At 37.2% G+C, this 17,289-nt stretch overlaps 1 protein-coding gene across 2 annotated transcripts in view; it reads right to left on the reverse strand.

Annotated features, from left to right (window-relative positions):
• LOC133616571 (adhesion G protein-coupled receptor D2) overlaps positions 1–17,289 on the reverse strand; it is a 314,512-nt gene that overhangs the window by 143,237 nt on the left and 153,986 nt on the right. For both annotated transcript variants that reach the window (XM_061976003.1, XM_061976002.1), the window contains 2 exons: positions 16,318–16,371; positions 4,196–4,340 (listed from right to left, as the gene is read on the reverse strand). In XM_061976003.1, the coding sequence (XP_061831987.1) occupies positions 4,196–4,340; positions 16,318–16,371 (199 nt within the window). The remainder of the gene's footprint in view (positions 1–4,195; positions 4,341–16,317; positions 16,372–17,289) is intronic.

Here is a 17,289-nt window from a genome sequence, read left to right on the forward strand (position 1 = left end):
AGCTAATTAAAGGGTACCTATGTACAACTGTTTAAAAAAGTGTTTTCGTCCATGACCCCAGAATTTCTCAAAATTATCGGACCTAATAAGTGTTTTTTTTCCTGGTGCAAATGAAAAATGGCGCAATTCTTAACTTGAGGGATCACTATTGTATTAACGACAATAAAATGATGTGATTACAATTAATATTTGGGTTTTGAAGGCTTTTTTGTCCCCACATGCTGTCAGAACTCAAACCACAATCATCTCAATTATCGACTTCAAGGTGAACAATTTCAGAAGTTGTTATCTGCGCAGAACTGGGAATTGCGGCGCGAGTGACCTCTCCTTTTAACTTTACCTGCTTGAAACCGGTGACTGCGGTTGTATACACAATCAAGTGCATTATTAAGTTTTCTGAGAGCAGCGCGGCTCAGCCAGATAGATTGATGTCAGCGTGCCTGTTTAGTGTTACAGTTAAACAGGATATTTCTGATGTCTGATTTCACTCGACCGTTACAGAGAGCCTTGCACTAATGCATCGCAGATAAGCCAGAGGCTGAACAGTGGGGAAATGGGATGTATTTAAAAGTAATTTGAGGGACTGTGGTATTTCCAAACTATTGACGTTGGTAGAAACGTGATTGACAGTTTAAGGAAAGTATTCCGATTGATTCAGCAGACAACTGGCCAACACAGGTTGGATTCACGGCTCTTGCGTGGAACTGATCCGAACGATTGTCGAGTAACACACGTACTGATATTGATCCTGAAGAGGTTGTTTGTATGTTCGATATAGTTCAGTGCCTCCGACGTCGCGATCGCGCCAATTCACGCAAATTCAACTAATTCTCGTCAGTTACGGACTTGCAACTTAGTCCAATGTCCGCAACTTCCCTGCACATTTTAGCCAATCGGCATCATTTTTGCTCATCTAATTTGACTCTGAGTAGCACACTTTATACGTCAACTATCTAATCAAAACATTCTAGTTTCTTGTGTCGACGAAGCAAGAACAATGTGTAACAAGATATTAACTCTTTATTGCTCAAATGACACAATTGTCGTCCCCCTAGTACCTCAGACTTAATGTATACCACATAAAAAAAAACATAGTTTACACGACAGCGGGGATGTCCAAACTATGGTGACTTTGATTTGGCCCGCGAGATAGCACAAGCTCAATAAGCAATTTGGTCTGGCGTGGTGTTTTCATACTACACGCAAATAGCCAGCTGAGAAAGTGATGCCACCTGATGGCGAATGAGTTTCTTTTTTTTTTTCTTTTTTTTTTTTTTTTTTGAGTTTCTAAAGGCAGCGACCATTCATTAAACTGTCATGTTGAGCCAGCGCAGCCATGAATTATACGTCCCAAACAACCTTCCCTAGTCATGGAGCAGGAAAAAAAACTGCATTCGTCACAAAAATTCGACAAACATGGTCACGTACAACACAACCTGCTTCTTGAACTTTGTGGTTATAATAAAAAAAAAAAACGTCCTATCACAGTAAAAAATAAAATCTAAATTACAATAATTTAAAATCCATTACAAAGGATGATGGGTAAAATGCAAACCACTCTATCCGCACTAATTCCTGTTTGGCGCGTTTTAGCTGCCTGATATTTCTAAATAACTACAAAACTTTAAGGAGGTTGTCACGAAAGTAAACAAGGTAGGAGTTTAACTTGCATATACTCTTAATAAAGAATTTATTTATATACATATATACATACATATATAATAATATAATGTATGCATATATATATATATATATATATATATATATATATATATATATATATATATATACATACATTATATTATTCTAATGGGTACATTTATATGTATAGGCTTTATATGTATACATATTACATTTTTGAAGCCCAATGCTGCCCCACATTCAAAAAGTTTGGACACCCCTGCACTATAGTAACGTTACAATTACCGTAAGCGTGTATCAATTGATCGATACATCGATAGATCGATTTTTATTCCTTAAATCCAAGTAAGTCGATCTGTGCTCTGCTAATTGGCTTTTCAGAATATATATATTGATCGGACATCGATTTCAAAAGGTAAGTAATCGATTTTATCTGGACTAGAAAAGAAAACATTGGCTTTAAAACAGTCAGACTTTAGATTAGGTTGTATTTAGCATTTTTAAATGAGTAAAAAAAGTTACTTCACTGGAGATCGAATGTGATGTGAGTTGAATAAACGGAGTCAGCACGCTCGCTTGAAACGAGTACAAGTTCCTTTGTTTTGGTCTTTTAAAAGAGTTCTTTAAAGGGGAACTGCACTTTTTTTTTTTTATTCTGTCATTCACAATCCTTATATTAAATAAATGCGATCAAAAGTTTGTTTACAACGGAGCCTGTGGGGGCCGCTCTATTCTGTCTATAAAGCCCTTGACAAACATCCAAACACCTCCATTAGTTGTTTTTATAAACACGATGTTAAGTATATATGTAATGTAGTAACGGGCACATTTATAATAACATTTAATATTTACGTATTTTTGATCATTTTAAGCACACACGTTTAAAAAACGAATCACAACGTTCGCTTTTTTCACCCACAACTTCACTGATTATTAGTCACTGCAGACTTCATGAGAGCCGACAAACATAAAAAAATTTATCACTTACTGTACAATGTCTGCTGTCATTACGATGCCGACTAATAGACTGGAACCGAGCGTCTTTTAAGGGTAGTGTCATTATTGGATTGATACTTTTTAGTTCTCTTCTGTGTTTATTTTCACAAATTCCAGTGTGTTTTTTATTGTGTCGTTGAAATATGTTGCATATATTTCTACATTGTTTACAAACTCAGGGAATATGTCCTTGAACACAAAAGAGCTTTAGGGATTTGGAAGTAGTTTCTGCTTTCATTCTGGGTTTTGTTGCACAACAGTAGATCCCCGCCCAAATAATTAAAATGCCTATTTTTATATATGCATGTTTTGGACACAAATTTCACTCCTCCCCCTCCGAATCGACGTTGACGTTCTCCTTCGATTTCGGATCAACATTTGATTGATGTCAGACAAACACTATGCTTTGTCAAAAAAACAACCATTAAACTACAACTATGATTACCACCATAAAATAAATTAAGTCAATATCCATTCTTAATTTTTGTCTCGCATACCCCCTTTAAAATGACATCCAGATAAGTCACAAAATAAATATTTATATATACTACAATAGGGAAAAGATTCATATGGTGTGAGAGGAAGACAGGTTTAGTCATTTTGCAACACAGTCTGCTGAAAATGATGGAAAGCGGCACTCTGTGGTCAAAGTTGGAATTGCCACAAAATACTTTTAAAGATATTCAACACTACTGCCATCTGGCGTCTAGAACTACCTCAAAGAACTACTAACCCCCAAATCCTCCATACGACACCTCCGCTCCGGACAGGCTAACCTCCTCCAACCTCCGAGGACAAAGCTACGAATAACGGGAGACCGGGCTTTCTGCTCCGCCACTCCCAGTCTGTGGAACGCTCTCCCTGACCACCTGAGGGCACCACAGACTGTGGATGCTTTTAAAAAAAGGCTTAAAAACCCTTTTTTTTTTTTTAAAAGCCTTTTTTTTTTAGATATATGCATACTAATTTGAGCTATTTGGCTGTTCTAGTTTTTATTTATTTTAATTTTTTATTATCTTTTTATTTATTTTTATTTTATTTATTTATTTTTTTAATACACTGTAGCACTTTGAGGTTGTTTGCTCAATGTAAAGTGCTTTTTACAAATAAAATCTAAAAATCTATTAGAGTGGATAGTGCACCTCCCAATTTGTCACGTGTCATGTGTCAGGTAAACCGCGATGAATGGGGCCATATGAATTCCTTTCCTACTGTACACTAGTGTCAATAAAATGTTTTCAAAAAAAGGTATATGTATCGTACTGATTTTGTTTTTAATCAATTGTATTTCTTTATTGTGCATGTAAAGTAATAATAATCAGCACACCAGAGTGGAGTGCAGAATGTGAGCGAAAAGGAGTGATTAGTCTTAATTACAAGATTCTAGTCCCAACAATGTTAGAATTGCATTACATATTTTACTGGTGAGATTGAAAACCTGTGAGTTTATTTGACGGATGAAGCTGTAATAAAAAATTAAAAAAAAGTAGGAAAACTGAAATCGGACCACCGTACATACTTGGTCCATGCAATCACTGTAATACTTTTCACAACTCACATGTGGCGCTGTCCTCTGCTTGCAGGCCCTGCGTGTTGCTGTTGGAGAAAAAGGGGGCGGCTGCCTCCTCCTGGCTCGGGGTTGCTGCTTGCGGAAAACTGATAGGGCGAGAAGTGGAGCTGGAGGGACGGGAACTCGCACAGTTCTGAGAAGGAAGGATGATAACAATACGAGATCATAAGACCGGAGGACACATTTTAATTCATAATGTTTTGTAAAGCAAACAGGCATATTTTATTCTCTGCTCTATTCATAGGTCGCGCTTGCTCACTTAATGAAGCCTGACTTACACAAATTAATAAGTGCAACTTAGCATTTGCTTTTCTAATGCAATTGTATTATATTTTTAATAAAATGTTATTACATTAATGTGCTTATCCATATTATTTTATGTATTATATCATTTATTTTTTTTACTTATACCCCCTTTTTCACTCATATTAAGAATATTTATTAAGATACATCTGCTGCAGCTTCCATATTGTATTGCAGTTTATAAGTAAGCAGCCAGGATTGTTTCACAGGGCATTATACACTACCATGCTGGTGTACAATAATAATAATAATAATAATAATAATCTTAATAATATTAAAACTAATAATGTTAATACTATTAATAACATGTATGTACATTAATGCACTTAACATATTTGAAAAAAATACAAAAATTAATACCGACGACAAATTAAAATTACCTGAAATTAACAAAATTTAAAATAAATACAATTAAAACATCCAATTAGGTGTTTATCTACAGATTTTTGTTTCAAACTTAACTGGCAAACTTATACCCCTTATTTAAATTGTATTAACAGCAATTAGGGTTAAATCTGCTTCTATATTGTATTTTTTTTATAAGTGACCAGCAAAAATTGCTTCACATGGCCTCATGTTCTACCATGCTAGTGTATTATAATTATAATAATAATAATAATAATAATAATAATAATTATAATAATAATGATGATACAATAAACAAATACAAGTAATAATGATAATACTTATTATTATTATTATTAGGATTCTATTTGTATGTATAATATTTGTTTATTAGTACTCTTAACTGATTTTAAAAGGCCTAAACAGAAGAAAAAAACATACAGTACCAACAACAAATTGCGCCTGAAATTATTTATCTCACATTGTAAAATTTTAAAATAAATGAAATAAAAATCGCTTTTAAATTTTCAATTAATAGCCAATGAAAAAAGAATAGCGTCGTTGTTGTTTTACAGTAAACTATTCCACGTTTATAAACTTTGGAATTAAATAGTATTTAGATTATGAAGCTTGAATAAGGTTGAAACCGTATATCTACAAAGAAGCATCAAATGGTTGATAGAAAGCATTGGTAAAAAAAAAAAAAAAAATTAAATGAAAATAGCTGTTTTTTGGTTCCTAAAATGCACAAAAACATCTGTTGTGTTAATTGAACATGTCTTCAGTTATCTCCAGTGTTGGGTTAGTTACTGAAAACCAGTAACTAGTTACAGTTACTAGTTACTTTATTTCAAAAGTAACTCAGTTACTAACTCAGTTACTTAAACCAAAAAGTAATGCGTTACTGTGAAAAGTAACTATTTAGTTACTTATATATATTTTTTTAAATTTTTTTAAGGCCCCATAATGCCCTTTTAGCCTTCATTTTAGTACTGTTATTGCACTGGAGAATAATACAATCTGTTGTTCAACTTGACATGCATTTGCATCACTGAACTCTGCTAAGCAATGTGCTCTACATACAACATACAAAGACAAAGATATGTTTTAAAGGGCCAATTTGTTTCAGACCAGAACAAATTGACAAAACTATTTTAAATAGCTGCAACTTAACATACATAAGTAACAAACAGCATAATAACAACATAGCTGTAAAACAAGAAAGGCACACACTACATACATAAAGCCTAACCAGTCGTTTTCTCAAGGAATTCTGAAATAAAATCATGTCTGAAGCCCAGAACACTCTACACATTTCCCCACTTAGTTTAGAGAAAAGGAAATATTAGCCTGGCCCACTAGTATCCCTCTCTAGGTTTGTGAACTTTATAGTCTAAACATTTAGAGTGATGTGATAATCAAACACTCTAAAAGTTTAAAATGAAAGAGTATATAAGAGAATTGACAGAGTGTGTGTACCTTCACGTGTGCAGTGCCTCGTTAAAATCCAGCCGCTGTTGGAGGTGGAGGTGAGTGTGTCTCTTTACTAGCTTCGTCGAAGCATGTTGTTTTTGTCGCTGTTTCAGCATATTTGAAACTTACATTCAGCTAAAATGTTATTTTCTTTGTGGTCGATAAAAGAAACGTACTGAAAATATCTCCATTTTAAGAAACTCGGCTTCGGGGTTCGCCATGACGTCTTGATAGTAGACACAGACACGCCCCCTCCCCCCCCCACACACACACACACACACACGTACACACAGACAGCGCGCGGCGCGCCTCTTTTTTGTCGCCTCTTCAGCAGCGACACTCAGATCTTCTCAGTTTCTAGCCGATACTACATAAAAAATAACGCAAAATAACGCAGTAACGCATCATGTAGTAACGGTAACGGAGTTACTGAATATAAAAAATAACGCGTTAGATTACTAGTTACCGCCGATAGCAACGGCGTTACAGTAACGCGTTACTTTGTAACGCGTTAGTCCCAACACTGGTTATCTCAGTCATCAAATGTACTAACTGTGTCAGTCAAAGAAATGGGAGGATTTCAGACTCAAAACATATTTCAGAAACAAAAATCAACTAGTTATACTAGTTTGTAGTCAGGATTATGTTTGAAGGAGCCGTACATTAAAACCTGGTGTTTAGTTTACACAAATTGCACTTAATTGCATTCGAATAGCGCTCACAAAGGCCAAATGACCATTTCGCTCGTTAAAACTCTTTCAACCCAAAATAGTCCTACTTGTTGCACTATTGTCTTTCGACTAAATTCTCATGAGAAAACATTGAACTTGACACGATTGCTCGTCAGGCTTTTTGGTACTGTTGCATCCCTCTTTCATCATCCCCCAGTAAAAAAATAATAATAAAATAAACCTATCAATTTTGCTGCTGCCAAGACTCATACCAGCCAAGTCCGAGCACTTTATATCTTGTCCTAATGTCAATTAAGATTAAAAAAAAAACTAATCCGCATCCAATTTCTATCTATATTTCAGCAGTGTCAGGGGCATGCAACTCCAGAGTGTCGAGAGAAGGAAGGGGTTGTTTTTTATTTGGGTGCAGAAACTGACAGCTTTATTTCTCAAAGCAATCTGGCTGTGTATGTACAAGAGGGAGGTCAGGGTGGGTCAGAAGGTGCTTGGTATCAAACAGGCTGGTCAAAGTGGCTGTGTGGTAGTGTGTGTGTGTGTTTAAAATAAAAACCCCAAGGGGCTAGGAAAACGGCTTGCTATTCATGTGGAGGGCCTCTATTAGGAAAGGGGTTAAGAGAATGAATAAAAAAAAAAAAAAGGTTGGGGTGTTTGATTACAACAAATAGTTTATGGGGTTGTCAGTGTCCCAAGTGGGTCTCATCACTGAACAAAAACAGAATATAATTGTTTGAACACGTTCAAGCTATTTTGAATTGGTACGCCATCCTCACGGCTTGATACGTGTCTCCGTATTAAGGTCACCTTTTGGTTCATTTTCGTCACAGTCAGTAAGAGTACAAAATACAAAATGATCAAACTGCTTGGTTGTATTTTTTACTTTTTTTATGAAATATGAAAAAACGTCAAACTGCTGGCTGATAAGTCTCGAATAAATACAATGATTGAATAAAATAAATAAACAAATAAATTCATTAAAATTAATTTTAAAAAATTGGTATTATTATTTATTTTTTAATGAAATACAAAAAAAAAAGGCAAACTGCTGGCAGATAAGTCTCGAATAAATACAATGACTGAATAAAATAAATAGACAAATAAATTCATTAAAATGAATTTAAAAAAAATAGTATTATTTATTTTTTAATGAAATATAAAAAACGTCAAACTGTTGGCAGATAAGTCTCGAATAAATACAATGCTTGAATAAAATAATTAAACAAATAAATAAATGTATTAAAATTATTTAAAAAAATTAGTACAGTAAACAATGCAGGTAAGGGTTTATTAAATATTATTCATTAGAGGTGCAGTAAAAAATAGATTTTTGAATTAATCGCGATTCTTATTTGTAATGATTCTTAATCGATTTAAAAATAAAATAAAATAAAAAAAAATACAATTAATTTCCCCCCCAAAAAATCTGTCTTGTTCATCCACTTCAGTAAATGTTTGGGTAGAATTTTATCAAACAAAACCAGTTCTTTTAAGCAATATAGAATTGTATCAGAGCTGTTCATCTATTTTATGGAGGAATGTAGTTCATGATAGAACTGGCATCCAATGTTATTTTAAAAGAAGCATTGACTTTGAATCGATAATCACTTTTAATCGAGACTGGATTCTTAATCAGATTGTTACCCCCAAAAATTGAATCAAATCGAATTGTGTGGTGCCCGAAGATTCACAAACATAATATGTATTTATTTATAGACACCTTTTTATGTTGTTATTGGTTATTAGTATCAACATTTCAACAATTTTTTTGGTTGATTTTATTTCTATAATGTGCTGCGGGGTCAATCAAACAGTGCCACAAGTTCTTAGCTTCGTTTTTTTTTTACATTTTTATAAAATATAAGGAAAACTGCTAACTGCTGGCGGATATTTCTTGAATGAATACAATAGTTGAATAAAAAGTGCATAAAAAATTAATAAGTGCATATTTCATCATTTACAAGGTTTTTTTAAGAAAGTGAAAAAATGCAGGTAAGTGCAAGTAATTTTAATATTTATAGTTTGTTTTTATATGTATATATATATATATATATATATATATATATATATATATATATATATATATATATATATATATATATATATACTGTATATACAAATATATAAGCACTAGACTTCGCCTCAGACTACGACTCAATCACAGGCAACGAAAGAAACATCATCATCCACGCAAAAAACTCCATTCTCATCCACAACAGTACACCATGGCAAAAAAAGAACAATGCAACATTTGACGTCACTATGGGAAGTTTTGACGGAGCAGAAACGTGTGAACTCGTTGGGAGTTTCCTCCTCTCCCAGCTCGCTAGCCTCAATCTGAACCTTGGTATTTACCGTGATGACGGACTGGCAGTGTGTCGCGCCTCGCCAAGGAGCAGCGAGAATACCAAGAAGCGCATATGCCAAATTTTCAAAGAGAACGGCCTACGGATCACGATTGAAGCCAACAAGCAAACCGTCAACTTCCTTGACGTCACTTTCAACCTGAGAAATAACAGCTACCAACCATTCACGAAACCCAACACAACACTCCAATACGTGCACCATGACAGCAACCACCCACCCACCACCACGAAAAGAATACCTACCGGAATCAATAAAAGGCTATCGATTCTGTCATCTAGCAAAGCTGAATTTGACCAAGCAACCCCCCCGTACCAAAAAGCCCTTGATGAAAGCGGATACAATTTCACCCTCACCTATGAACCCACGCCAGGAAACCAGCCAAAAAATAACAGAAAACGGAACGACATCATCTGGTACAACCCCCCATACAGCAAAAACGTCTCAACGAACATTGGACACAAATTCCTCAATCTGATTGACAAACACTTTCCCAAAGACAACACCCTAAGAAAAGTATTCAACAAGAACAACATTAAATTGAGCTACAGCTGCATGAACAATATACGACAAATCATCTCAAACCACAACAAAACAATTGCAAATGAGCCGTCGGCCCTCAGACAGAGCGACTCCAAAACCAACAAAGGATGTAATTGTCGAAAGAAACCTGATTGCCCTCTCAACGGGGGGTGCTTACAAACATCAGTTGTCTACCAATCTAAGGTAATACGCAAGGACATTAACACATCCGACACATATGTAGGATTAACCGAGGGAGAATTCAAAACCAGATGGAACAATCACAAGGCTTCTTTCAGGAACAAAAACCTGCAAAATACCACAGAACTCAGCAAACACATTTGGGACCTCAAAGACAATAATGTTGAATATTCAATAACATGGCAAACTCTTGCATCCAGCACACCTTACAATAGTGGTAATAAAAGATGCAACCTATGCTTGAAAGAGAAACTGTTTATTATTTACCGTCCAGACCTGTCATCCCTCAACAAGCGCAGCGAAATTGTAACAACATGCCGCCATAGACGGAAACACCTCCTAGGTAACACATGAGCCAATCACCACGCCCCTAGGCCAGCCTGTACCCACCCACTCTGTGCCCTATATAAACCATGGTATGCGAATGCTCCCATTAAAATCTCCTGACGATTGAGGGTACCCCCCCTCATGAAACAGGCCTGTAGAGATGAAATAGTCTTGTGATTTTTTTCCCACACATACATATATATATATATATATTTTTACACACATACATTAGAGCTGACAAAAATAATGAGTTAACTCATGTGACTAATCACAAAAGATTATCGCATTAATCATAAATATTCCAAATTTGACAAGCGGTAGAAAATGGATGGATGGATAAAAATGGTGATTCATCTGATTTAAAAAAAATTATAGTTTAACGACACTTATATATAAATTTAAAGACACATGTTTGTGTTGTTTTAAGTTATTACTATCAACATATCCATTTTTTTTTTTTTGGTAAGTTTCTCAATTTATTAGATTTTTTTTTTTTGGAGGCGGGGTTTATTTTATTTCTATAATGTCCCACGGGACCCAATTAAAAAAACGTGCAGCAAACGGCCCCCGGGGCGGATTTTGGACATCTCTGTTTTACTTATTCCACAGGGAATGTTGAAATTGTCCTCTTCGCCCTAACCCTAGTAGTCCTGACTCCTCAACACACCTCCACGCCTCTTCTTATACGGCCACTTTATTGCACACTACCTGGGCTTGTGGAGGTGCCCTGCACTTCTGCCGCAAATATGTCCCCTTTCACTGCCTTTTTTTTCTTCTTTTTTTTGCCGTGCAAACTAGAGATGTCCAATAATATCGGACTGCCGATATTATACTTGGTCAACAGCCATACAGGTCACACTGAGGGTGGCCGTATAAACAACTTTAACACTGTTACAAATATGCGCCACACTGTCAACCCACACAAAACAAGAATGACAAACACATTTCGGGAGAATATCTGCACCGTAACACAACATAAACACAACAGAACAAATACCCAGAATCCTTTGCAGCACTAACTCTTCCGGGACGCTACAATATACACCCCTCGCTACCCCCTACCCCAACCCCGCCCACCTCAACCTCCTCATGCTCTCTCAGGGAGAGCATGTCCCAAATTCCAAGCTGCTGTTTTGAGGCATGTTAAAAAAAAAAGAATGCACTTTGTGACTTCAATAATAAATATGGCAGTGCCATGTTGGCATTTTTTTCCATAACTTGAGTTGATTTATTTTGGAAAACCTTGTTACATTGTTTAATGCATCCAGCGGGGCTTCACAACAAAATTAGGCATAGTAATGTGTTAATTCCACGACTGTATATATCGGTATCGGTTGATATAGGAATCGGTAATTAAGAGTTGGACAATATCGGAATATCGGATATCGGCAAAAAAGCCATTATTGGACAAATATGAATCACGATTCATTCGAAAAGGGATTTTTTTTTAACACCCCTGATAAATGCTATAATTTGTCTTTTAAATTGTTACAAGTACACCTCTGCATAACAATGTATCGTTATCAACATCAAAGAAAACAACACATCGGTCTTTCCCCATCTCCCACCGTAGCCACAATGAAGCCCAGCGCAACATACGCTTCGTCATGTTCTCGTACGGCAAAAAAACCACCTAAAAAAAACATGTTCCTCCGAGGTATATTGTCAGAATAATTGTATCTAAGTTATCACAAAACTTTGTGTTTCAATGAGTTCCCGGCGAGCAGACAAAAGCCGTCTTTGTTCCTACCAAGCAGCAGGCTTGTAAAACTCCACTGTGTACGATGGGAAGCGACATGAAGGCGTCGGTTTCTTTCTTCTATTGTAATCCACAGGAAGATTTTGTCTTGACCCGAGATCTACAAAGCGGAGAGGAAGCAGGGCCTGACTCCCCTCCAGGGACCTTTTCTTTGAACTCTTTTACAACCTTTTCTTTGAACTGTTTTGTAGTAAAAGGCGATGTCTGTTTACGACCCCCCCTCCCTTAGAAAAAAAGCCATTATCGGACATCTCTAGTGCAAACACTTCCGGTCCTTTACTGATTAAAGTACCGTATTTTTCGGACTATAAGTCGCAGTTTTTTTCATAGTTTGGCCGGGCTCCAGTGCAACTTATATATGTTTTTTTCCTTTTTTATTATGCATTTTCGGCAGGTGCGACTTATACTCCGAAAAATACGGTACACCACCTGGGAATTTAATACAGCCAACTATACCAAAAAAACACCCCTAACATCGATCCCTATCAGCTTCAACGAACCTAATTTTTCACATTAATTGTTCATATCTTCTTTAAACACCAAAACTGGCTCCAGATAGTAGAACATACAGCCGACAAGTGTCATTTATCTTCAAATGACCCCATATGCAGTAAGACCGGTAAAGCCTCTCCAGCAGGCGAGAGGCACAATACCCAATCCTGCGTTTTACAACGAGGGGATATATAGGGCCATGTGCGGTCATCTAGAGCCAAATGTCTTCTATCCAACCAACGGACAGGTGGACACGGTATTTCAAACAGGATTTATGGCACAAAACAGCATTAGCTAAAAACCGTCGGGTGGCAGCGATGGCTAAAAAACGCATTCTGGTAGCGGAACCCAGCGAGATTGGAAAAGCACCACCTCAAGAGCAAGCAGTAAAAATGACAGTGGATGGCGGAGGGAGCGGCCAATATATCAAGCAGCACCGGTGGCAAGGGGCCCCATTAGCCCCCCAACCCAGTCCGGCAGACACATCGGATCTATTTATTTATTTAATTCCTTCGCATTCTTACAGTGTCAATCTCCGAGGGGGCGGGGGCGTCGAAGCAAAGGGGGTTCGCACGTGATATTTGGAAAATCAATCTGCGCCCGCTAATGGTTTCATTCCCGTTGCAATGACCCGACGGGTGCAAGGTGGGGAATATTGCGGGGTTGGGGTGGGTCAGGGCGCTGTGGGAGGGGTAGGACGGAGTGTCAGCGGCTATAAAAAGCCTTCGCCCGACAATCCTAGGGAGCGGAGTGAAGTTCATGTGAGCACTAATAAGGGACAAGTCGCAATTTGTGTGCATGCATGAGGTAGGTGGGGATGAGTTTTTTGGGAATGTGGCACAAGCTGTTCACCCTCGCTCATAAACACGTTACCATCTTTTTCGGACTATAAGGCGCACTTAAAATTAGAGATGTCCGATAATGGCTTTTTTTGCCGATATCCGATATTGTCCAACTCTTAATTACCGAGTCCGATATCAACCGATACCGATATATACAGTCGTGAAATTAACACATTATTATGCCTAATTTTGTTGTGATGCCCCGCTGGATGCATTAAACAATGTAACAAGGTTTTTCCAAAATAAATCAACTCAAGTTATGAAAAAAAAAAATGCCAACATGGCACTGCCATATTTATTATTGAAGTCACAAAGTGCTTTTTTTTTTTTAAACATGCCTCAAAACAGCAGCTTGGAATTTGGGACATGCTCTCCCTGAGAGAGCATGAGGAGGTTGAGGTGGGCGGGGTGTATATTGTAGCGTCCCGGAAGAATTAGTGCTGCAAGGGCTTCTGGGTATTTGTTCTGTTGTGTTACGGTGCGGATGTTCTCCCGAAATGTGTTTGTCATTCTTGTTTGGTGTGGGTTCACAGTGTGGCGCATATTTGTAACAGTGTTAAAGTTGTTTATACGGCCACCCTCAGTGTGACCTGTATGGCTGTTGACCAAGTATGCAGGGCATTCCCTTGTGTGTGTGAAAAGCCGTAGATATTATGTAATTGGGCCGGCACGCAAAGGCAGTGCCTTTAAGGCACGCCCCCAATATTGTTGTCCGGGTGGAAATCGGGAGAAAAATTCGGGAGAATGGTTGCCCCGGGAGATTCGGGAGTCTCCCTGGAAAATCGGGAGTGTTGGCAAGTATGACTGGGAGACGCAGCTGCTCTGTACTTCTCCCTACGTCCATGAACCACTCCGTGGTTCGGAGTTTTAAAAAGTCATCAATTTTACCTTTTGAAACCGATACTGATAATTTTCGATATTACATTTTAAAGAATTTATCGGCCGATAATATCGGCAGTCCGATATTATCGGACATCTCTATTGTAAACTGTAAGTAGGTTAGATATATGTATTAGGTAAGATGACTAATTCAGTGTTAATATCTGAGCGGGCCCCTATAGGTCAAAAAGGTTGAGAGCCATAAATGACTTATCAGTAGGAACTATGGAGAAGGGGTAGTATTATACTCGCATAAACTCAGATGCTTTTCAGACATGTTGAACTGTGCAAATGTAACCGCGTGATGACCCTTAATATAGCGTGTTAATAAGCATTCTTTCTGCTCCGCCGCTCCCAGTCTGTGGAACGCTCACCCTGATCACCTGAGGGTACCACAGACTGTGGATGCTTTTAAAAAAGGCTTAAAAACCCTTCTTTTTTTAAAAGTCTTTTTTTAGATGTATGCATACTAGTTCTAGCTATTAGGCTGTTCTATTTTTTTATTAACTTTTTGTTTTGAGGCTGAAAAAAAGGTTGAGAACCCTTGCCGTAAATGACTTATCAGTAGGAACTATGGAGAAGGGGTAGTATTATACTCGCATAAACTCAGATGCTTTTCAGACATGTTGAACTGTGCAAATGTAATTGTCACGTGTGGTGCGCATGGTGATGCGGGGTTTTGTTCTCCCAAGATGCAAGGGACGAATCCGGACAGGACTTGCAGGTAATAACTTGATTTAATAATAAAATAACACAAAACTGGTACAAAACAGAAAACAAACCGACAGGAAGAGGTGCCGAACGCACTGGAAGCTAAGGCTAACACTTAGCACAGACTATGGAATTTAGCTGAGTCTAGGAAACAAGAACGAACTTACGTGGCAGTCGCGTGATGCAAAAACAAAGAAAGCACAACGAGTGATGAACAAAGGTGGGCTTAAATAGCGTCTGTGATTACAACAGGTGCGCGTCAGAAACACAAGCGGCAGGTGGAATTAATAAGTAACTATGGTAACCAACTCAAAGGTGCACAGACAGGAACAAAATGAGTCCAAGACTAACAGAAAACCCAAACAGAAATATGATCCGGGCAGCGGATCATAACAGTAATCACGTGATGACCCTTAATATAGCGTGTTAATAAGCATTCTTTCTGCTCCGCCACTCCCAGTCTGTGGAACGCTCACCCTGACCACCTGAGGGTACCACAGACTGTGGATGCTTTTAAAAAAGGCTTAAAAACCCTTCTTTTTTTAAAAGTCTTTTTTTAGATGCATGCATACTAGTTCTAGCTATTAGGCTGTTCTATTTTTTTATTAACTTTTTGTTTTTATTTTATTTTTATTTATTTTTAATACACTGTAGCACTTTGAGGTTGTTTACTCAATGTAAAGTGCTTTTTATAAATAAAGTCTATTATTATTATTATTATTATTATTATTATTATTATTATTATGTCCAAAACAAATAAAGCAGTCTGAAAAGTGCTTTGCTTAGGGTGTGTTTTCCTTGGGCACACACAAACACACACACACACACACACACACACACACACACACACTGGGGTATCATCTCAGCACTATCCAACGAGGTATAAATACTGGCCTGACACTTTAATGTCAGGGGACAGCTTGTCCTGGATTAGAAACTTGTAAGCCACCACAGAGGTTGACATTACCGGGATGAAGGTGCTGCAATGGGCAGAGTGAGAGGAAAAAGAGGGGGGGGTACTGTTACGGGGGTGTATTTGATCTATAAGGGCGTCTAACATGGACTGTCGCCCAGTGAGAGGCTGTAAGAGGTTGTTTTGTGGCCGGCTCTTATTGACACTACGGAGGAGAGGATTTTGTTTCCCTCCACAAAAAGAAAAAAAAGTAAGGAAAATGTGTTTTTGTGCACAACAGAAGGAGTACATACTGAAAAATTAAGCGCTTTTCTCCTCTCCTTGATCCTGTTGACCGTGCTCCGAACCTGAAAGAACAAGAGAGATACTTTAAAAACGCACACTTCTACAGAATTGAAACACAAGTACTATGAAAGCAAGCAATAGCAAAAAATAATTAAATAAATAAGGAGACACGTGGGAGGAAACTTAAACATTTGAGTGGACGCTGGTGGCAGAGAAGGTGTTAAGTGTGTGTGTGTGTGTGTGTGTGTGCCTGCATGAGTAAAGGTGTTGGAGTGTGTCCCGGCGGCTAATGGGACTTGAAAGTGACACATAGAGTCGGCAAACTAGGAAGACGACTTGGAAGCTATCATCTGTCAACACGCAGCGGCGAGACCAACAAATGGAGCTATTGGAGGAGAAGAGACCGCCCTTGCAGAACAGATTACATTTTTATTCGCCGGATGAAAGCGGCGCAGCGATCTCCATCATTTAACACGCTCCAGACAGCACTGATTTCATCCCAAAATGTCAGTTAAAACATGTGTCAGAGGTAAGTGGTAGACACATGAAGGGTGTAATATCATCAACAACACATGTATTTTTTATTTTACTGTAAATTAAAAAAAATGTATCTTGTAATAAATGTAATTTTCGGATGAACCGTATATTATTGTTGACTTGATGATGGTAATGCAACAGTTGACTAATAAGTTATCATCATAAGATAAACATGTAAATATATATTTAAAAATGTTTTAATTAGTAATTCATTCATAATAATTTGTATATATTTACTGTATTATTATTCATATTACATTGTATACAATTGTATATTTGTATGTTAATTTAATTATTATTTTTAGTGAATTGTATTTGTGTTGTTGTTGTTGTTGTTGTTTGAATGTATTTGTAAAAATAAATTTTGCCATGATGATGACAATGCAACATTTCACTAATAATTCTTAATAATAAAATACAAATGTAAATGTATATATTTTAAA

Source organism: Nerophis lumbriciformis, linkage group LG14, assembly GCF_033978685.3.
Source record: "Nerophis lumbriciformis linkage group LG14, RoL_Nlum_v2.1, whole genome shotgun sequence".
NCBI classification, from domain to species: domain Eukaryota; kingdom Metazoa; phylum Chordata; class Actinopteri; order Syngnathiformes; family Syngnathidae; genus Nerophis; species Nerophis lumbriciformis.